This window comes from Gobio gobio (genome assembly GCF_949357685.1).
Source record: "Gobio gobio genome assembly, chromosome: 16".
In the NCBI taxonomy this organism is placed as follows: Eukaryota; Metazoa; Chordata; class Actinopteri; order Cypriniformes; family Gobionidae; genus Gobio; species Gobio gobio.
In genome coordinates, this window is record NC_137109.1 from 44,156,065 (window position 1) to 44,179,064 (window position 23,000).

The window sequence follows — 23,000 nt, forward strand, 5'->3', positions numbered from 1 at the left end:
AATGACATTTCCAAAAAACAATATTCTGGATTGTATAAAATTAATTTTATTACATACAAACAAAAAATAGCAAAATGCTTTGGTCAAATAGACAGCCATTTGGGGGGGGGGGGGGTGTTTTGAATGGGTCCTTGGCACCCTTTTAGGGTTAATTTTGTGTAAATGACCAGTTTATTGTACATGATCACGCTCGTTACATGGCTACTTGCAAAATGTGTACATATGCCATGAAATATTGATTACAAATTATATTGAGTGAGAAGAAAAATACCACAGTTCTTTGAGAAACACAACTTGCAGCGAAGATCCAATGTACAGTTTAACAGTCGTACAAAACTTTTTGACCACACAAATTGAGTATTGCATAAATCTGCAATTTGTGCAACAATAGCATAGCTATAAACAGAGTGATTACTCAAACCCAGAAATCTTACTTAAGGTAGAAAGTCAGTCCTATGGACATTTTATTGCATTCAAATATCTCTAACTTAATAAAATAACTAATTGCCTTAGTTACTAACTTTAAACCTCCTACTTGCCTCATAAATAATGCAGTAAGTGTTAGAGTAAGAAATCTTTCTGTACCCTTTTATGCAATAAAAACATTTATACATAGAGATTAAAATTGCACACAATATTTGGTTTTAGATAAAAATTTGTACCTTTATCTATTCTGTTTCTTTAGCGGAAACAGATGTTTTTGTGCGTAATGAGGATTTATGTAACATTAATGGCGGTTGAGATGGTACCACTTCTGAGTTAAACAAACTAGTGTTTAAGGCACATATTTTCAGTGTTAATGAGGTAAAAGTCTTTTTAAAGTGTGCGTAAACACTGTCATCAGTGGTTTCTCTGCCTGTCAGATCAGCCCGTCTCTTTATGCATCAGTGCTGTTTGCCCAGGTGTCTCCTCCTGTTGACTGGTCTGTCACTGTTTTTGGTGAAGCTGCGGCTTCCGCACGGAGTCTCCGGTAATCCGTGTGGAAAAAGCCAACAAAGCAGCAGGTGCCCAGAGCACACAGGCCTGCCATCACCAGCACTGGCACTATCAATGTGTGTTTGTGTGTGAGTGTACGAATAGGACAAAGAGCAAGAGAGAGAGAGAGAAACAAATGAATGCTTGGAGCTCAGCCCAACTCTATCATTAACTCGTCAAGCGACCAGGAAAAGCCGGAAGGCTGGATTAATTTGGACATGTTCCCATTTTAAATGTTTTCACTAGTACCCACACAGGATTCAGATTAGCTGGAAAGATGAAGTGAAAACAGTGCACTAAGCCACAACACTAGACTTGCAAAGCATGGTGGGAGTCATGACACGGAGCAGGGAGGAAATTAATTGCCATTGGAATACTGCCACTGTGCACGCCATGCTATCTTTCAGTAAAGAGTATGGGAATCATTTCAAATAAGTGCAACACTCACCTGTCCAGCTCAAATTGGCATCCGCTCCAGTTGCACATACAGATAGTGAAGAATCTGCTATTGGTGTGGCCAGAGCTTGAAGCAGCAGCAAATAGAGGGCGGCCTGAATTTGTCTGATTTAACATCACAAACGCACGAGTTCAGTCTATAAAAATTCAAAGAGCTTTTAACCACAGAATTGGTTTTAAAAAAAAAAGTTACCCGGATACGAAGATCAATCCAGAGGATGTTGCTTCACCCACAGGGTACGAGCATTCAACTCCGAGCTCCATGGCGATGGGATATACAGAGTACCCGAACAAACCAAACCACGTACACACTGCACCAATGATGAACTTCTGCTCACTTAACTGGGACACCTGATGGACAGCAGGACGACAACATCTCAGCTCAAGGACTCATTAACAACGCCGAGATCATTCACTATACTCACCACAGCAAATACAGAGCAGCCCACAGATGTCAGACACATGTTTATTTTAGTGACTTCTGTAAAGTTCTTGGTCTTATCCACGTACAGGCCCAGGAGAAATGCACCCAGAACACCGAAAACAATGGAAACTGCACCGCACAGTCCTGCAAAGTCCTGTCGCATTAAAAATACAGAGAACAAATTAGAAATTGACAAAGCTAACACTAATAAATACACTCACCTAAAGGATTATTAGGAACACCTGTTCAATTTCTCATTAATGCAATTATCTAATCAACCAATCACATGGCAGTTGCTTCAATGCATTTAGGGGTGTGGTCCTGGTCAAGACAATCTCCTGAACTCCAAACTGAATGTCAGAATGAGAAAGAAAGGTGATTTAAGCAATTATGAGCGTGGCATGGTTGTTGGTGCCAGACGGGCCGGTCTGAGTATTTCACAATCTGCTCAGTTACTGGGATTTTCACGCACAACCATTTCTAGGGTTTACAAAGAATGGTGTGAAAAGGGAAAAACATCCAGTATGCGGCAGTCCTGTGGGCGAAAATGCCTTGTTGATGCTAGAGGTCAGAGGAGAATGGGCCGACTGATTCAAGCTGATAGAAGAGCAACTTTGACTGAAATAACCACTGGTTACAACCGAGGTATGCAGCAAAGCATTTGTGAAGCCACAACACGCACAACCTTGAGGCGGATGGGCTACAACAGCAGAAGACCCCACCGGGTACCACTCATCTCCACTACAAATAGGAAAAAGAGGCTATAATTTGCACAAGCTCACCACAATTGGACAGTTGAAGGTTGGAAAAATGTTGCCTGGTCTGATGAGTCTCGATTTCTGTTGAGACATTCAGATGGTAGAGTCAGAATTTGGCGTAAACATAATGAGAACATGGATCCATCATGCCTTGTTACCACTGTGCAGGATGGTGGTGGTGGTGTAATGGTGTGGGGGATGTTTTCTTGGCACACTTTAGGCCCCTCAGTGCCAATTGGGCATTGTTTAAATGCCACGGCCTACCTGAGCATTGTTTCTGACCATGTCCATCCCTTTATGACCACCATGTACCCATCCTCTGATGGATACTTCCAGCAGGATAATGCACCATGTCACAAATCTCGAATCATTTTAAATTGGTTTCTTGAACATGACAATGAGTTCACTGTACTAAAATGGCCCCCACAGTCACCAGATCTCAACCCAATAGAGCATCTTTGGGATGTGGTGGAACGGGAGCTTCGTGCCCTGGATGTTCATCCCACAAATCTCCATCAACTGCAAGATGCTATCCTATCAATATAGGCCAACATTTCTAAAGAATGCTTTCAGCATCTTGTTGAATCAATGCCACGTAGAATTAGGCAGCTCTGAAGGCGAAAGGGGGTCAAACACAGTATTAGTATGGTGTTCCTAATAATCCTTTAGGTGAGTGTATATCTATCCATCACCCATTTATCATCCATTCATCTATCGATTTTTCAGGGAGCGAACGTTTCAGTGAACTATATGGATTTTGCAATCGAGACAGCTCCTAAAATGGCCGACTCCTGAACTAAGGAGCTGAGACGTGTTTTTGACATGTTTTTAAACTTTTAACGGTTTAAACAATTGATTTTAGTTATCCAGAATATGATGGCACAGGCTGGCTTTATAGTTCGAGGTAAACTTGAGGGTTTTTGTGTTGGCAATAATCCTGTGTTGAGGTTCTTACATTTGAGTAGCCCTTAACACAAAGTATCTGCTCCAGGAAGGTGGAAAAGCAAGTGAATATTCCGATTCCCGAACCGAAACACACCAGCAGGACCATATATGCTTTGTTCGTCAGTAGCTGTAAATAAAAGTAACAGAATACAGTGAATCTCATACAGCCGTACAAAACGACAGGCAACTAAAAGCCACCTTTAATCAGAGGCTGTTTCATACATTTCTGAAAATGCTAATTAATCATGAAGTAAAGAGTTGTTGTGAGATCTGTATGCCATGTCAGTTTGTTCAGAAGTATGTGTAGTACCAGTTTCACCCCCTGTAGAAAAGGTTCAGAGCTGGAGGTCACCACGCTGGCGGAGGGGGGTGTCGGGGGAACGCGTTCGCGGATCCCCACTGTTGCTAGGAAACAGGCTACGATGGCAGGTATAGCATATATAAAGAGCTACAACCCAGACAGAGACGACGGGACTGTTAGAGATCATACAAGAATTCAAATTCCTTTGTGACCAAGTTCTGACTTAAGCGGTCTTACCATCATAAAAAAATTATTGGTGTAACTAATTATCATGGGAGAGAAGATATTCGCGAAGAGCAGCCCAACGGTATTTGCTGGAAAACAAAAGAGAAGAATATAACCATTCTGCATACATAGAAATCAATACCATGTAAAACATGAGCTGTGGGTGAATTGGTTACCCATGGAAGCCATCATGTTAGCTGTGGCCCTCTGGTGATCAGGGAACCAGATAGCTGCCAGCTTGGTGGGGGCAAAGATGACCAAAGGCTGGGCGAAGGCACACAGCGACTGGCCGCCCATGACCATAGGGAACACGGCCCGCTCTGGAATGCAGCTCAGCACGCCAACGAAACGCAGGACACTGCCCAACATGTTGAGCCATGAGCCCGTGATTAGCTGCATTTCAGAAGATAGGAAGAAAGAAAAGTATAAGGGTTTCTTTTGACCCTGTGGACATTTTTTTTTTCACCTTCCACTTCAGGACAAATCTGTCATTCGTGTCTTTCCCACCACATCCCAATTATGTTTTGTGTTTGATAACTTTAGTGGAAATTATGTTTTAAACTGTATAATAATTAATAATAATAAATGTAAAAAAAATTGTATAAAATGGATGGATCTTTTGTTAAAGGAACACGCCGACTTTTTGGGACTTTAGCTTATTCACCGTACCCCCCAGAGTTAGATAAGTCCATACATCCCATTCTCATCTCAGTGCGTGCCAGAACTCTGTCTGACGCACACCCCCCGCTAGCCTAGCTTAGCACAAAGACTTGAGGTAAATGGCTCCAGCTAGCCTACTGCTCAATAAGTGACAAAATAACGCCAACATTTTCCTATTTACATGTTGTGATGTGTATAATTACATCGTGTACTAAGACTGACGGGAAATTAAAAGTTGCGATTTTCTAGACCGTAGCAATCGTGGAACTTTGTTGCCGTCCCATGGGTGCAGCGCCGCAATGATATTACGCAGCGCCTGAAAATAGTCCCCTGCACGCATCTCTGTGCGAGCAGGTTGTCACGTTGGTTATGTTGACGGAAGTTAGCCTATTTTCAGGCGCTGTGTAATATCATTGCGCCGCTGCACCCATGGTACGACAGCAAAGTTCCCTTATTACTACGCAGGAATGAGAGTATAGTTCCTAGCCATATCGGTCTAGAAAATCTCAACTTTTAATTTTCCGTCGGTCTTAGTACACGATGTAACTATACACATCACAACATGTAAATAGGAAAATGTTGCTGTTATTTTGTCTCTTATTGAGCAGTAGGCTAGCTGGAGCCATTTACCTCCAGTCTTTGTGCTAAGCTAGGCTAGCGGTGGGTGCGTCAGACAGAGTTATGGCACACATGGAGATGAGAATGGGATGTATGGACTTATCTAACTATACGAAATAATCTAAAGTCCCAAAAAGTCGGCGTGTTCCTTTAAGGATAATTTATGCTTCGCAAAAACAATTAAATATTTTATTTTACATAAATAAAGTTTTGCATTACTTTCCAAAATGCCAAATGACAGGTACACTAACTTTTGAGCTAACTTTAATGGTCGCCAAATAGTTGGTCGCAATGTAAATAGCGCACGCGTGTTACGGCTAGTATCAACGTACGAAGGCGTAAAGACCTATTAATGATATAATGCTATTGCATATGATATAATTAGACTGGGTAAACCCAGCCTGATCTGCCGGCGATTTGATTTCGCCCTGCAACTCAGTCTGGAAACCTGTACATTCATTTCTACTGCTTCTGTTACACTTTTGCAGGAACCAATCATAGACTGGCTTATACACCTGGCGCGCTTTTGGCGGGTTTAACACGATGGCGGATAGAGAAGCAATGGGTCGATGTCTGTTGATCACGCCTCTTGTGGTCCGATTGGTTGAAGGACTATCCAATTGCGTACAGAGTAATTTAATTTTCGCTCGTTTATCACGCCTCTTGTGCAGGAGAAAATACAGAGCAGACTCCCCAGACCAATGTTCAAAAACTGAGCTTGGTCTGGTGATAGCCAGACAATGATATAATTATAATTCCATTTATTTTCCCCACTTCGTTTATGTGTTTTGTTTATCCATTACTCTCCGTTAAAGTCCCCATGAAATCAAAATTGAAGTTTTTTTTGTATGAATATGTTAGCCTTACTGTTATCAAGCTAGTGTGCTCAAAAACAAAATGTGCATTTAGAAGATATAAGCATTCAAAACTTACAGTTTCAATTGCAATTATTTTGATGACCACTCTGCACTTCAGCATCTCGTCAGATTTTCTGTCCAATCAAATGCTCTCTAGAATCTGAAGCGTCCTGCTTCCTTCATTACATATATATACGGAAGCTGCAGCTAAAATCAGTCATTTGTTCACACATTTACTCTTTTCTATACAGTGTATCTGGGTGCTCTTCATTTGGGCGAATGACGTCTGGTTTTCCGTTAGTGTCACGCACGCATGCTCAGGTCCAAAGACACAATAGCACAGAGTGGATCATATCCGAGTCAATGCAGACCACAAAACGTCTGACCCATTTGAATTCTGGACAGAATGCTGTATTTTAAAGCGATATGGAGGAGATTAGGAAGAGAAGCGGTTAGAGATTAGAAGGAAACTGAGGCTTTACTGACCTCAACGGCTCTGGCCAAGCTGTGACAAACTAAACGCTGACCCACTTTATATTAAGTGGCCTTAACTACTATGTACTAACAACATTTAAATTAATTATTTGATACAATGCACTTATTGTGTACATACATGTTTTTACATTGTATTTACATGTAATTACATTTATAATTACACTGTTGACACTTCCCTTACACCTAACCCTACCCTTAAATCTACACATACCACCACACCTGTCCCTAACTTTACCCGTATCCCATCAATATCAGCAAAACTTCAAAATCAGTGTTTTGCAATACAACATGAACACAATAAGTAAATGGTACTTATTTTTTTGATGTAAGTACATAGTAGTTAAGGCCACCTTATATAAAGTGGGATCCTAAACACTATTGGCTATTTTTTTAAAAGGGGAGGAGCTGTTCGATATGTCCCAAACTGCCTTCCTGTTTCAGTGGAAATTACATCAACACATTGAATATTGCTGCACATTTAAGGTACTCAAGGTTCACTGGGAATAAGAATAAGGGTACTATGCACTGAGGTAGCCACTAGGTGGCAGTCAACATCAGTCAATCTAATCATCACCATTCAGACAAACGTTACATGCAAAGGTTTTCCACTTCAAGAAAAAAGTGGTGTCGGTAAGTTAAAAAAAATCCTGAAAATATTTTGAACAAATTCATTTTAATTTCAATGAAAACAATATGATCAGTTATTCTACACTATCATATGAACTTCACTTTTTAATTAGGCCTAACCAAAATTTGTCAAAATACCACAAATACTACAATTATGTTTAATAAAACTGTGAAATTAGTCAACACTGCCCCCCAAAAAAAGAGGTGCATTATTGCTTTACTATGACATTTACAGTAGGAACAATAACTTTAATAATGGTATTTGGCAAACACTATCCCCCGGTTTCACAGACAATGCTTAAGCTAATCCTAGACTAAAATGCATGTTTGAGCTGTTTTAACTGAAAGAATCTTGCACTGACAAATCTTAAAATATGTCAGTGGCATTGTTTTGTCTCAAGATGCACACCAGTAATGTTTTTTTCTTGGGCACGTTTATAAAAGTTACTTAAATGTCCTAATTGAACTAAGGCCTAGTCCTGGCTTAGTCTAAGCCCTGTCTGTGAAACCGGGCCTATATGTAGTCCTATTTGTTTTTTAACTTAAAGGGATAGTTCACCCAAAAATTAAGATTCTGCCCCATTGACTTCCATAGTATTTTTTTTCTCCATACTATGGAAATCAATAGGGAACATCAACTGTTTGGTTACTCATATTCTTCAAAATATCTTCTTTTGTGTTCAGCAGAAGAAAGAAATTCATACAGGTTCGTAAATGTTAACAGAATTTTCATTTTTGGGGTGAACTATCCCTTTAACTATAGGTTTGCCTTATAGTAGAGAGTAAAATGGCTCTGTATACCGAGAAGCGCAGTCCCAGTGTGTCCAGCACCCATGTTGTGATGAAACTGAAGAAAATGGCGACAAGTACATAGACTAGCGACAGCCAGTTGACCAGATTTAGCGAGACTTGCAGATACTGTGCTGTCTGGTCGGCCACGGGGGCAAAGGTCAGCCATGCCTGTGGAGAAAATGAACACAATAAAAATAAAAGGTATGGCTACATCGTGTACATTGAGTTATACAGATGCATAGTTCACAAAAATACAACATATAAGACAATACTTTATTTCGGTTGCTGTTGGCTGAACTGATCAAATGAACAAAGTTTGTGAGACCGCCTTGCTCATATGACACAAAGTCTCAGTTCAACATTTAACGGCTGAAGCTGCAAAAAAGCAGAAACCACAGGTCAGATGGGCCCCTCACATGAACTAAATGTGACAAACACAGTGTGAAGGAGCAGCAGGGGTTAAATTGCACTGAGAAATTATACCCGAGTTCAGAATATGGGGTTTTAAGAATAAAACAAAATGTAAAAAAGTTTAGATTACCCTTAGGAATAATGTAATTTAGTAACTGTATTCACTTTTAATGGTACTAGAGTAGTGAAAAGGAATGGTTCTTGTTTTTATGGAATATTGTAGTATTTATGATATATGATTTATCCACGCACATCATTTAATTCACGTGCCATCTCTTCTCTTGTCTGATGACGTGTTTACTAATGCGAGGGAGGGACAACCTCCCAGCAATAGTAAACCACAACCATCCAATCAAAATCAAGTCCCGCCCTACAGTTTTTCTGGTTTGAGAAGCCGTTTCACGCTGACTTCAAGTACGTTACACCCCTGAAAAGCATTATTTGCAGTGTTTTTGATTGTTCATTTACACTGTTGCACACAAAATCCTTTATTTGTTTGCAATCAAGTATACTACATGTATGCTGCAGCGTGACAGATGGCAGTCAGCTGATCCTGTGCACAATACAGTCGTTTCATGCACCACTGCACAACTTACTGGGACGCTGATTTGCATTCATTTAAATGCATAGATGCCGTTTTCACAGTCGGTGTAGAAATCTGCACTTTGTGTAACATAAGATGCTTTCCTAAAATGAACCGCCAATGCTGATTGTACTTTAAAATTCCTTCTCAACACATGCACGGGACTACAATCCTGAACCACATCTACAGGTTTAGGCCGTTATCAGATTTCCCTCAAGATTGTAATCTTTAAATAAGCCCAGAATTACACCATCTGCTAAGCTTTAACACAGTGTGCCAAGACAAGATGTACATTTCTCGTATTTCAGATGAACAGCTTTGGATGTCTTGCCTTGTAACACATGTACAATGGTGTCCGTGCAAATGACAAGTCCCACTGGAGCCACGGGTGCGTAATTTAGATTGACAAGCCCCTTTCTGGCACACGCCCTCTTCAGAGATAATAGCCTCAGGGGGACATATCCATGTCCTGCTACAGCTGGGCTATTAGGAAGACCCTGTTATGACCCTGTAGACTGAAGCCCCTAGTGGAGCGTGTGAACATTTCCTAAATCACTGGATACATGGCTTGAGCGGCAACAGGTATAATAAATCAGTAGAGATGTTTTAATTGAATTTACAACATGATATGCAGATCAAATGAACTGTGACTGTCAGTTTTTTGCATATAGGCTACCTATGATTGAACATGAGCCTAAAAAATACCAATAATAATGTTTACATTACAGCTGTGATCCATGATGACCTTTTTATTGCAAGTCAGGGGCAGGTGGTTATCATGGGTAGGGACATTCTCAGTGGAAAACATTTATTGGACATAAATGTGGATATGCATGGAAGAAAAATACTAAATTGTGTATATTTGTTAAATATGAATACACTAGGTGAAAGCTAAAAGGCATAAAGGCCACAAAACAAATGATAATTTCATTAGGTGTTTAAAGTAAACCAATTTTGCAATCCTGGCTGAAGGGCTTTGAAGGAGGGGTTTCGTGACCTCAGGAAAAAGTAAACCGTAGTAAAGAAGTAATTCAGATTTATTCTATATCTCTCTTCAGATCTAGATCATGTTATTTTGACATATATTTACTACTAAAAACAGAACATTTTGACATTATTACAACGTGTACCGAATCGATGAATATCGTGTAGCCTACATAGCCAAGACCATAAGAAAGCAAAATCAAAACTTTAGTTTCGAAATTGAGGATATTATTACTTTGTAAAGGAATGGTTATAGCATCATACCATTGCGTTAGAACAGTTTAGCAGGCAAAGTACAAATAGGATGAACCATCTCCTTCTGTAAACTTTGAACTCAGCAGCACCGTTTCTTCCGTCCAGGTGAGACCGAACATCTTCACTCGAACTCCCGATGAGCGCTTCAGTCTCCGCGCTTCCATCATCCATAACGACGAACCCGAACCTCAACCAGATCACATTAAATGAGTTTCAAAAACTCTTCAAAATCCCAAACGTCCTGAGCGGTGTATCCATTTGGTCCAAAAACAGTTGTCAATAGTCTACCAAAATCCCAAATCACACAACTTCGCCAGTTTTCCGGGTGGTAAACCCTTTAAATGCAAGAGCAGTGTATAGTATCCTAAAGAAAGACTATTGTTGTGGTTTTGGTTTCGCATAAGCCGGCGAATGAGAGTTGTTAGGCGGTTTCAACATTACAACATCCAATCCACAATCACATCACCACTCCCTTCAACCCGTGGCCGTGACTCAGTGTCATAGCGCCGGCCGGGTTCCTGAAGCTCCATTCGTTTATCTGTCTGAAGTTTGGTCAGCTTCAGGAAAAGAGGGCTATTTTAAATGTTTAACCAACACAACCGGATTCTAAGAGATAGGCTACTTCAACACAACATTCATTTACAACAGTGTCATCTCATGAAAAGACTATTAATCCAGGTCTTTGTGTTTGTTTATTAGGCCTAACAGAATTTACTTTCACAAGTGGTTTTCATTTTCATCTTCATCATTATCATCAACTGCTAGTTTGGAACCACATTTTGGTTTGTAGTTCTGAATTAACTTGTTTATTTATACATAACTTAATATTTCCAATAAATGAAAGGGAAAATGTTTGAGGTTTTTTTTCTTGCGACATTAAAGGACATAGTTTACTTAAGCTTCCTAGGTGTCACAAGTTTAAGGAAAGTTTTGTAATGGGACAAATATTGTTTTTGGTCATTATAATTAGACTTTTTTACTACAAACAATTGAATATATATCAAAATGATACGATTTTACTAAATGTTGGAAACAGTTATTCCCATGCAAGGACCGTGAGATAGGCCAAAATATTTTAAGCAAATTTGATGTGCTATTTGTTTATTTATTGATGGATTTGTGTCTCAAATTCTTAGAAAAAAATCGTGAGAGACCCAAGAGTAGCATATTCTTGGATTTTTATTTTATTTTTTATTATTATTGTAGTAGGCTATATTTGCAGTAGGCTAGCTATAGTTCATATTAGGATCAATTAATAAAAATATACTATGTCATTTATTTTAAAAGTCGTTCAATCACTCAATGTAATTTACCAACATCCATGTCACTGTTAAAATGAATGAAACACATTAAAGAAAGTATAATCCAATGGCTTTAATCTCTCGGATACCCCTCCTCCCTTTCTTAAAGTCTGCGCATGCGCAGCGGTGCTCTTCGGTGCGCTGCTTCGGCCTGTTTCGGCATTGGCCGGACATTTTCGCCTCTTTGTTTTACTGATAGTGGATTTAACTCGGATTCAACCCAATATCCAGCGGACCGCTGTGGCCATAAACAGGTTTGTTCCTTTAAACTTGAACCGATACCCGCTGATCATTGCACGTATGCCTCTGCCGAGCTTTCTTTCGGACGACAAACGGGGAGTTTTCATTTATTCTCGCTGTGTTTTTTTCCGCTTGATGGCAGCTCTGCATGGCTATACGTGCTGTTATCTGTGCGGTCGTGCTGTATGTGTGTGTATGCGTGTGTAAACGTGTGTGTGTGTATGGCGACGCCGGGCCCTGCAGCTCCTAACCGGGGTCATCTTTTGTAAGAAGGGAAAAAGTGTAAATTAGTGTAGCTGGAGTTTCATAAGCATTCACTCCTGTGTCTGGTTACAGTTCTTGTGTTGGTCAGTTCTCCTCTTCCTCCTGCCTGGAATGTTCTTGAGAGCTTCCTGACCATCATAATCATCACCATCTACCCATCTGTGTGTTGAAAGTTGGGGTTTGATGCTCTGACAGGTTTGCATGCAAGCTAATATGAAATCTGGGCCAGAGAAAAAGTTAAAGCCCAGAGGGTTATTGGGGAAGCATGTGCAAACCTGCACCCCAGACTCATGGAGCAGGAACAACCAACAAGTCCTCCTTCATGTGTTTTGAGATCCACTCTTGTGAATGCTTTACTTCACAACAAACAGGATATCGTTGTTACAGTATTGATTGTAGTACAGACAATTTTCTGTTGTCCCGAAGTTGTGGGGGGACCTGTCCTCCTTATACCCCCTGGGATCTCCACCCCTACATGATGGACATATGGAGTTGTCAGGTCTGGACATTGTTTGGCGTCCACATTGATCTTTTCATCTTCTTTGGCTAAGAATTAGCTGTGCATTTTCAATGAAGTTCTGTGCTCTGGCTTCTATCCTAACAATCATGTTGACCAATGAAGCATGTTTTGTCTTATGTCCAGATGTGGTGTGTTGATTTGGAGTGTTATAATCTTGAAATATAAAATGTGTCCTGGTGTATTTGATCTAATGACACCACTTTCACCTCATGTTGTTTACATTGAGCCCTTTTTTACAATACGGCCTTTTCTACTGTAGTGAATCATGCAACCTGTCAAGGGGCTCATTTTCAGCACAAACTGAAAAGCAAAAAAGTAATATCTTTGTAAAGATATTTAAGTCTATTTTGAGGACCATTAAGATTTTTAATGTTGCCGCATTGTAATATTTTCATGACAATTAATCTCATTCCCCCCTAAATCTCATTTAGCACGTCAGTATTTAGACTGACCATTGAGTAATGAAATTTAAGCTCATGAAAATAATGTCACCATGTTAAAACGAATTGTGCTGTAAGCATCTTTTGGTTTTGGGCTGAAATGCATGTTCTTGACCGGTTTCGAGAGATTCACGCACTAATCATAGTTGTAGACATAACTAGCAGATGACGTTTCATTAATGCACGATTAATCATTTTATCAATTGTCTGATTCTTTTGTGTGATAGCCTGATGAAGTTTATGCATGTCATCATGAGACATGTGTTGTTTATGCTGTTAAGTTAAAATTCTTATAAGTGTCTTTTTGTTGGACTGTCTTAAACATGTGGCCTGTGGCTATTGCACAGTCCCTCGCTTATGTGCCAGCAACAGTTAAATGGTTTTCAGTGAAAACAATGCCTTTCAGTTTTGTCCATGTTTTTAGTGCACACCCAGAAAAGCAAGTTTTAAAACTGGTCAAGCCTGCAGTCTGGCATTGTGTAGGCAGTTATTCCCACTGATGTGAAGTTGTGTCATGTTAAACAAAACTAATTTTGCCTGTGAATTTTGACCCAGATTTTGCTGAGGTGTTGGTTTATGTTTACAATGATATAGAATTGATTCAGTGTATTGAAGGCCTTAAATCAGATAATGTGCGTGACTCAAGTGTGATTTCAGTGAGGGTTTCTTTGAGGTTGATTCAGCTCTCAATTCATAAACTGTCAAAAATGTCAAACTTCAGATTTGATTTAATCATCTGTTCAGATTCATACTTCTTAAAGGGATAGCTCACCCAAAAATGAAAATTCTGTCATCATTTACTCACCCTCAATAAGACTTTTGCTCTTCTTCGGAACACAAATGAAGATCATTTTGATGAAATCTGAGAGATCTGTCCGTCCGTAGACCGCTAAACAACTGTCACTCTGAACCTTCAAAAAGTTAATAAAGAGATTGTAAAATTAATCCATATTAATTGAGCGGTTTAGTCAATTTTCTGTAGATATTTGATCGTTTTATATAAAATTTTGGCTTTTATTCACATAAACATTGATCAGCAGGCATCAACAGAAGTTCAACCGAACCTGCTCAATGCGTGAGAACAAACCTTTTGAGAATGAACCTCATTGGTTCTTGCTGAAGCTCAAACGTGCTGCGTATCACACGTGAATGAACCTCATTGGTTCTTGCGGAAGCTCAAACGTGCTGCGTAACACACACGAATGAACCTCATTGGTTCTTGAGGAAGCTCAAACGTGCTGCGTAACACACACGAATGAACCTCATTGGTTCTTGAGGAAGCTCAAACGTGCTGCGTAACACACACGAATGAACCTCATTGGTTCTTGAGGAAGCTCAAACGTGCTGCGTTACACACACGAATGAACCTCATTGGTTCTTGAGGAAGCTCAAACGTGCTGCGTTACACACACGAATGAACCTCATTGGTTCTTGAGGAAGCTCAAATGTGCTGCGTTACACACACGAATGAACCTCATTGGTTCTTGAGGAAGCTCAAACGTGCTGCGTTACACACACGAATGAACCTCATTGGTTCTTGAAGAAGCTCAAACGTGCTGCGTTACACACACAAATGAACCTCATTGGTTCTTGCTGAAGCTCAAATGTGCGTAACACAAGAATGAACCTCATTTGGTTCTTGAGGAAGCTCAAACGTGCTGCGTAACACACACGAATGAACCTCATTGGTTCTTGAGGAAGCTCAAACGTGCTGCGTTACACACACAAATGAACCGAATTTGGTTCTTGCTGAAGCTCAAATGTGCGTAACACAAGAATGAACCTCATTTGGTTCTTGAGGAAGCTCAAACGTGCTGCGTAACACACACGAATGAACCTCATTGGTTCTTGAGGAAGCTCAAACGTGCTGCGTAACACACACGAATTAACCTCATTGGTTCTTGAGGAAGCTCAAACGTGCTGCGTTACACACACGAATGAACCTCATTGGTTCTTGAGGAAGCTCAAACGTGCTGCGTTACACACACGAATGAACCTCATTGGTTCTTGCTGAAGCTCGAATGTGCGTAACACGAGAATGAACCTCATTTGGTTCTTGAGGAGGCTCAAACGTGCTGCGTAACACACACGAATGAACCTCATTGGTTCTTGCTGAAGCTCAAATGTGCTGCGTAACACGTGAATGAACCTCATTGGTTCTTGAGGAAGCTCAAACGTGCTGCGTAACACACGAGAATGAACCTCATTGGTTCTTGCTGAAGCTCAAATGTGCGTAACACGAGAATGAACCTCATTGGTTCTTGCTGAAGCTCAAATGTGCGTAACACAAGAATGAACCTCATTTGGTTCTTGAGGAAGCTCAAACGTGCTGCGTAACACACACGAATGAACCTCATTGGTTCTTGAGGAAGCTCAAACGTGCTGCGTAACACACACGAATTAACCTCATTGGTTCTTGAGGAAGCTCAAACGTGCTGCGTTACACACACGAATGAACCTCATTGGTTCTTGAGGAAGCTCAAACGTGCTGCGTTACACACACGAATGAACCTCATTGGTTCTTGCTGAAGCTCGAATGTGCGTAACACGAGAATGAACCTCATTTGGTTCTTGAGGAGGCTCAAACGTGCTGCGTAACACACACGAATGAACCTCATTGGTTCTTGCTGAAGCTCAAATGTGCTGCGTAACACGTGAATGAACCTCATTGGTTCTTGAGGAAGCTCAAACGTGCTGCGTAACACACGAGAATGAACCTCATTGGTTCTTGCTGAAGCTCAAATGTGCGTAACACGAGAATGAACCTCATTGGTTCTTGCTGAAGCTCAAATGTGCGTAACACAAGAATGAACCTCATTTGGTTCTTGAGGAAGCTCAAACGTGCTGCGTAACACACACGAATGAACCTCATTGGTTCTTGAGGAAGCTCAAACGTGCTGCGTAACACACACGAATTAACCTCATTGGTTCTTGAGGAAGCTCAAACGTGCTGCGTTACACACACGAATGAACCTCATTGGTTCTTGAGGAAGCTCAAACGTGCTGCGTTACACACACGAATGAACCTCATTGGTTCTTGCTGAAGCTCAAATGTGCGTAACACGAGAATGAACCTCATTTGGTTCTTGTGGAAGCTCAAACGTGCTGCGTAACACACACGAATGAACCTCATTGGTTCTTGCTGAAGCTCAAATGTGCTGCGTAACACGTGAATGAACCTCATTGGTTCTTGAGGAAGCTCAAACGTGCTGCGTATCACACGTGAATGAACCTCATTGGTTCTTGAGGAAGCTCAAACGTGCTGCGTAACACACGAGAATGAACCTCATTGGTTCTTGAGGAAGCTCACATGTGCTGCGTAATGCTGCGTTCACACCAAACGCAAATAGAGCGTCTACCGCGTCTAGATTCACCGCGGCGAATTGGACGAGCGCTGGAAGCGAAATTGACGCTTGTTCAAGGCACTCCAGGAGAAATATGTCATAAAACACCACTCTGCCTCTTTTCATTTTCTTTAAAAATATATATTAAACATTAATAGCCACACAAATGTGGTCCAGGCAACTCCTACATTATCTTCACTACATGTATATTTAAATATCCTTAAATAAAGTAATGACACTTCTCTTTGCCCTCAGTCAAAACGATTTGGCAGACAACAAAGTATAGATTCATGACACCAAAGATCGCCCGTTAGATCTACACAAGATGCACCACTACAGAGACATCAGAGCCAGCGGCAAACGGCAGAAGGACTGGCCGAGGAAAGGCTGCTCTCGCCGGGGTTAATGAGCGCTGAGTGCCCGGTGATTACCTGGATCTCACAACACAAGATTCTTTTTTTTAAATATGGGCTCTCTTTATAAATAAACCACAGATTTGAGCTTTAAACAACCACATTCTCACCTGAAAAAGTCTTAAAACTACATTTTGTGACACAATAGTAATATTTTTAATTTATGCAGGGTTTGTCATTACGTCACTTTACCACGTGACAGCAGCAAGCAGGCTCCTGATTGGTTAACGCGGCGCGACTTGACGCCAAAGTTTAAATTTTTGAACTCGGGCGTCAGACGCGAATTTGCTTCAAATGCGTGAATGCACAAAAGCACCACTCGCGTGTAACGCGCGCATCGCGCAAGACGCTCAATTCACGTCATTCGCGCGAACTGGACGCGCGAATGAGGCGGATTTGCATTCTTCGCGCCGCGGGACCTCCAGACGCGCGTCAACGTGCCTTTCCATTGACTTAACATTGAAATCACTCGCGCCAGACGCTCTATTCGCGCTTGGTGTGAACGCAGCATAAGACAAGAATGAACCTCATTGGTTCTTGCTGAAGCTCAAATGTGCTGCATAACACAAGAATGAACCTCATTGGTTCTTGCTCGTCAAACAAACATGCTTGAGCTTCTGTTTACCACAACTGACATGTGAGTTGATGAATGTTTATATGTGAATAAAAGCATAAATTCAATCTGTTCATCATATAAAGTAATCGAGTCTCTTTAGTAAATGGACTAAACCACTCATTTCGTATGGATTAGTTTGACCATCTCTTTGTGAACTTTTTGAAGTGTCAAAGTGGTAGTTGTCAATAGCTGTCATTACTGTCAATGGAGGCACAGAAATCAAAAAGATCTTCATTTGTGTTCTGAAGATGAACTAAAGTGTTATGGGTTTGGAACACCATGAGGGTGAGTAAATAATGACAGCACTTACATTTTTGAGTGAACTATCCCTTTAAGAGATGTCTTTCTGATGTGATGTATCAAGGCTGGTTTAATGCATAGTCTTAGTATATTATTAGTTTTGTTTTCAGTTTATTTATTTTTTTCTAAGAATATTGTAGCAGTAACTCCAAAAACGTGCCTATATAGTTATAAAATTCAATTTCTTCCTTTTCACACAAATGTGAGTGCTGGGTTGTGTCAGGAAGGGCATCCGACGTAAAACCTGAGCCAAATCAAAGGTATGTGTGAAGCAGACCCTGCAAATGAGCGGGAATAATGCTAGGGAGATGATGATTCCTTTTCACACAAATTATGATTACAGGGGCAGATTATTGACTGATAAGACTTATTTTCACGCAGTTCCTTGCTCAATACAATATTATGACTAGGGCTAGATTAAAATATAGCCTAGATTTTATTCTGATTTTAATCGATTTTTGAAGAATTCTCATTTTGATGAACCAATTTCAATGCTTTAAATCCCAAGAATCTTTTTTCTATGCAGTTTCAGTTGATGAATGAACAAGACTTTGTAGCGTGCAATAAGCTTGTGTGCTTTGTTACTTTTTGATGTGAAACAAAGTCACGGAACGCAAATGAACCAATCATCTCTTCCTCTTTACTACTAGTTACAACATGAAATAAACATGAAGGTATGTTAAAAGATGTAGTGCAACTTACCGAATTCCATATCATGTCTCATGTAGGGCTGGGCCGATAAACAATATCATATCGAATCGCGATATAATTGATAACGATGATGAGCTCTGGACATTTTTATTCGATATGGATTACTCCAACACCCAGTCACACAGCAGAAATAAACATGACAACAGCCAGTCAGTGTGCCGCTTTTAACTTGCACATCAAAAGTAAAAAAAAGTAAGAAAATCAACACGAGAAGAAAAAAACAAGTGGAAGCGGCAACGAACGTTAAATCAAAAGTGAAACTAAGCTTTTTTTTTTATTAATGAATTGGTCGATAAAAGGTAGCACAGTAAGCACACATTGTTACTCATTTGAACCGCTTCACACAGACCATTTATCCGCTCGGGGCAAAGTCCAAACAACGCTGTGAGATCCAGTGAGAAGTGCGTGCATTCAACGAAAAACCCCAATGTCTCTGTGATTTAAAGCCAGATTAAACAGCGCTGACAAACAGGAGAAACGAAACAGTCAGAAGGTTGTATCTCCACAAATAATTTACCATGGATTTACTGTTGTACTAACTTCACCATGGTTCTGTGACAGAAATGTGGAATACTCTAATATTCATATAGATTGAATAGACATGTATTAAAAGGAGTAATGGATTATCATTACAGTTTTTTTGTGATTGAGCTATAGAATTTGTGCATTTATGCTAAATGTTTTTAGGCTAGGCCTACTGTTTTTCACTAGCCTGGCGTGGCCATACTCAATTCTAGTCAGAATATGAGTCTGGTACCGCTCCATTGAGCTTTGATCAACCGAGCCAGGAAAGACCTCAATTGGATAGACTACAACCAATCAGAGCAATGGAGCGACGCTTAACGTTAGTTATCAAATGTCAACAGAACTCAACTGCACTGTGTTGCCAAGTCCGTGTTTTTCTCCATGTCCGCGGGTTGAAGCGACCCCAATTATGTGATTATATAAACCCAGGAATGCGAATTTTAGCAGGCAACCTTGCCAAAATAACATATTTTGCCAACCAAACGCCATTTTTTTACGGAGAACCCCCCGAAAAGTTATTGTTTTGGGCTATAGTTTTGAGTAGCAATTGTGCGCGACATTGCAAAAACACTTGGAAACCCTGTCTGCACGCACGCTGGATTAAGTAACGTTACAAGAAAAAGATGAGTGTAAACGATCTTTGCCAGTAATAAAATAATTTAAGGATACACAGAGTACTTACCAACACGATCATCGTTTCTGAGAGAAATAGTGAAGGTGAATGCATATACGAACAAGTTCTCCGTTTAGGATTAGAGCAAATTCAACCCAAGAGCCTTCGATGACGTGGATGATTACGTTACTGTTTATCATCTGTCCATCATTGTCTAAAGCCCGCCCTGACAACTTCATTGGTCCGAACAGTTTCTGTTCGGGCATAATTACTCCTCTATGGAGGGAGTCCAGACCGAATTGCCCAAGCAAAAAAATTTGTGGGCGGGGCTAAATTCCGCTGGCATCCAGGCTAGTTTTTCACACAAATACCATAGAAACCATATAGATATATTTTACCATGGCAGTAGTTATTTATCATGATCTAAATGTATGATACTATGGCAACACAAACCTGTTTCATGACTAGAAACAATATTACCTATTAGAACATGCAGAAACTAAGACATAATAGAAAAAAATTAAGACATTTATTTTAAGGAATAATTACTGAAAAAGTGTTTAGGAATTCAAAAACGTGTTTGTCATATTCTGACAATAAAAAGTAGCTTAAAGTAGCCACAATTAACAGTCTGGTTAACAGTCAACTTTCACTTAGGAACAAAAATCTGCCTTTAAATTTGAAATAAATAAATATTTGACATCGACTGATATGAAAAGGTTTTATAGACATCCTTTTTTGGCCATACCACCCAGCCCTAGTCTCATGCAATTGCTCAATCAGTATTTCATTGAGGAGGGACATCAATAAATCTCATAACACTTCTACCATAATGCATGATTTATAAAATAATACATTTTGATGTTTGCGCCACATAACCAGCTTTTCGGATATAGTAAACTTGCTTTGTAGCTCACCTGGCGTTGCATTTGCTCGGGTACGCGTCCCATGAAACACAAGTCACAATAAAAAAGCTAGAAGACTTGTGAAAGCTAAATGGCATGGTAAATTGGTTTTTATATAATGTTTGCTTTTGTTAAAACTAACGGTTAGGTTTATGGTAGGGTTTAGTGTAGGTGGTACATTTTCCATTCAAAAGATTTTGAAACTGACATGCTTCTCTTACCAGTCTCTCTAGTTTTTACGGTTGTCCATTTCAGGTTTTGTGTGTGTTTTTTTTAAATGTTCATTTTAGATGATAACTGTCAGTTAAAGCGATAGCTTGGTTGTCTTAAGATCCTTTGGACTTTTGGTACTGCGGTATTTACTCCTTTTTCCTAAGCTTTAAGGGTCATAGTGGATGAGTTGTGCTGATACACTTTTAGTCTCACTTCCCTAAATTTGGGTCAAGTGAGAGCTTGGGGTGTTTCCTGTATACAGCTTTTAGAGAGTTGGAGTTTTGAGAATTTTATTTGTATAATATTAAAATTGAAAGTTTTGTTTTGTTTTTGTTTTTAGCTATTCCAAAGATGAAAATTGTCGTCATTAACCCACTTACCTTTTATGATGCTGCAAGTGGATGAATGCTGTCAAGTTCCAAAAAGGACTTAAAATCACCATTAAAACATCATAAATATGTGCTAAATCTTCTGAAGCCATATGATATCTTTGTGATGAATGGAATGGACTGAAATATAAAATGGGTGGAAGCCATTTTCTCTTTCGGACGATAATTTTCGGCGACTGAAATTTTGGTGCATATGGACTACTTTTATGTCACCGTGTCCATCACTGTTCACTTTTATTGTCCTGAAAACAAGTGCAGTATAAATATTGTACATTCTTCTTTAGTGTTTCACTGAAGAAAGAAAGGAGAGTAAATAATGTCAGAATTGTGTACTTTGGATGTAAACCATTGAACCAGTGCCATATATTGATCCGGATTATTGGTAGGCTACCCTTGGTAAATATGGTCAAAGATAGCTGTGAAAGTAAATTGGGATTGTTTATCCTTTTGAACTTTCATTCAAAAAATTATTAATAATCTATCCTTTCATTGAAGTAAAATTATTGAAAGTGGGAGGAAAATCACATTATGAAATGGCCACAATTATGGATACCACTGGAAAAAAAGTAAAACATATATCTGAAGTATTTTCCTAGTCATACTTACATTTTTAGCAGGGTGACTGAAGAAGGCTTGCTGCGATAGTCGTGTTGCTGTTGTTACTGGTGTTCAGGCGAAACACCTGTTACATCACCATCCCCCCCGTCGTTTGTATTTCTATAGTAATAAAATAATTTAGTTCAGTTAGAGAACAGACACTACAATTAAAAACTGGACGTGTCTGCTCAATACAGTGCGAGCCGAACGAGAGTCGCAGCAAACGCAGCAGGAGACAGATTTCATATATCACAAGAGTTAGGAGCTGACTGACAAGATTATCGCAGAAGATTTGGTTTCAAAGCGAACTGTAAAAGTGCCTATTTAAGTGAGTTTGTCATTGTACTGTTTTGTTGTTGTGTTTTTCATAAAGAATAATAAACTAATGAACCCACAATTCAAGCAACCCGCCTCCGAATTGGCGCTAATTCTAAACCGAAAGTCATTAATTCACGGCCGTACAGTCATTCACGGTGTGTGTCTGGTCTGGCACGTTTTCAGTTCATGCCTATGGAAGCTTAACTTTCATAGGAATCAATTCAAAACACTCGCTTTGCTCTGCACCGTTCCGTTATGAATGCCTGAGAGTGGCCATGTGCATTTTACTTTCGGTTTAAGATTTGATTTGAAAAGCCCTCGCCGGTGATACCGGTTTTGGCTGTGTTGTCACACGCAGGCCTGTCACGATAATACATTTTGCTGGACGATAAATTGGCCAAAAAATTATTGCGATAAACGATAATATTGTTCTGAGACCATATTCATCTAAAATAATGAGAATGTCATAATAATGCAGGTACACCTTTTCAAAGATCAATAAACTTTTATTTCTAAAGACTATTTAACACTGAAAATGGAAAGCATTTTAAACATCCACAATAAATGAACAAAACAACCAAAACAAAAAAAGCAATGGACTCTCAGTCTGTTAACAAACAAATGCTCTTGAATAAACAGCTGGAAAACTGCAATGGATGATTGTGTCTTAGGAAGTGCTGGGAATCAATACAAAACTAATTAATCGCATTTTTTTTCTGTAATTAATCACGATTAATACGGTTTTAATATTGTAATAATTTCTCTCCATATTAATGTAAAAACAATCTTTACATAACCCCATTATAATAAATGTTATTTTTACCCATGGCCTTCCCTGTTAGACATATTTGTAATAGTTATCAAACACCATTCTTAACTGCATAAATAATAAATGAAATATAGATTAATCATCATTAAAGCTACA

At 39.7% G+C, this 23,000-nt stretch overlaps 2 protein-coding genes across 2 annotated transcripts in view; one reads left to right on the forward strand and one right to left on the reverse strand.

Annotated features, from left to right (window-relative positions):
• Positions 1–25: 25 nt before the first annotated feature.
• Positions 26–10,814, reverse strand: slc49a3 (solute carrier family 49 member 3). The gene is made up of 10 exons (XM_079838588.1): positions 10,376–10,814; positions 8,143–8,301; positions 4,261–4,477; positions 4,097–4,173; positions 3,869–4,006; positions 3,569–3,685; positions 1,857–2,009; positions 1,625–1,782; positions 1,424–1,536; positions 26–1,044 (listed from the first exon to the last, which is right to left on the reverse strand). The coding sequence occupies exons 1-10, from the start codon at positions 10,535–10,537 to the stop codon at positions 878–880; spliced, it is 1,461 nt and encodes a 486-aa protein (XP_079694714.1). The 5' UTR covers positions 10,538–10,814; the 3' UTR covers positions 26–877.
• Positions 10,815–11,783: 969 nt separating this feature from the next.
• Positions 11,784–23,000, forward strand: part of pcgf3 (polycomb group ring finger 3) — an 83,320-nt gene continuing 72,103 nt past the window's right edge. The window contains exon 1 of the mRNA XM_079838589.1: positions 11,784–11,921. The gene's annotated coding sequence lies outside the window, so the exon portion shown is untranslated. The remainder of the gene's footprint in view (positions 11,922–23,000) is intronic.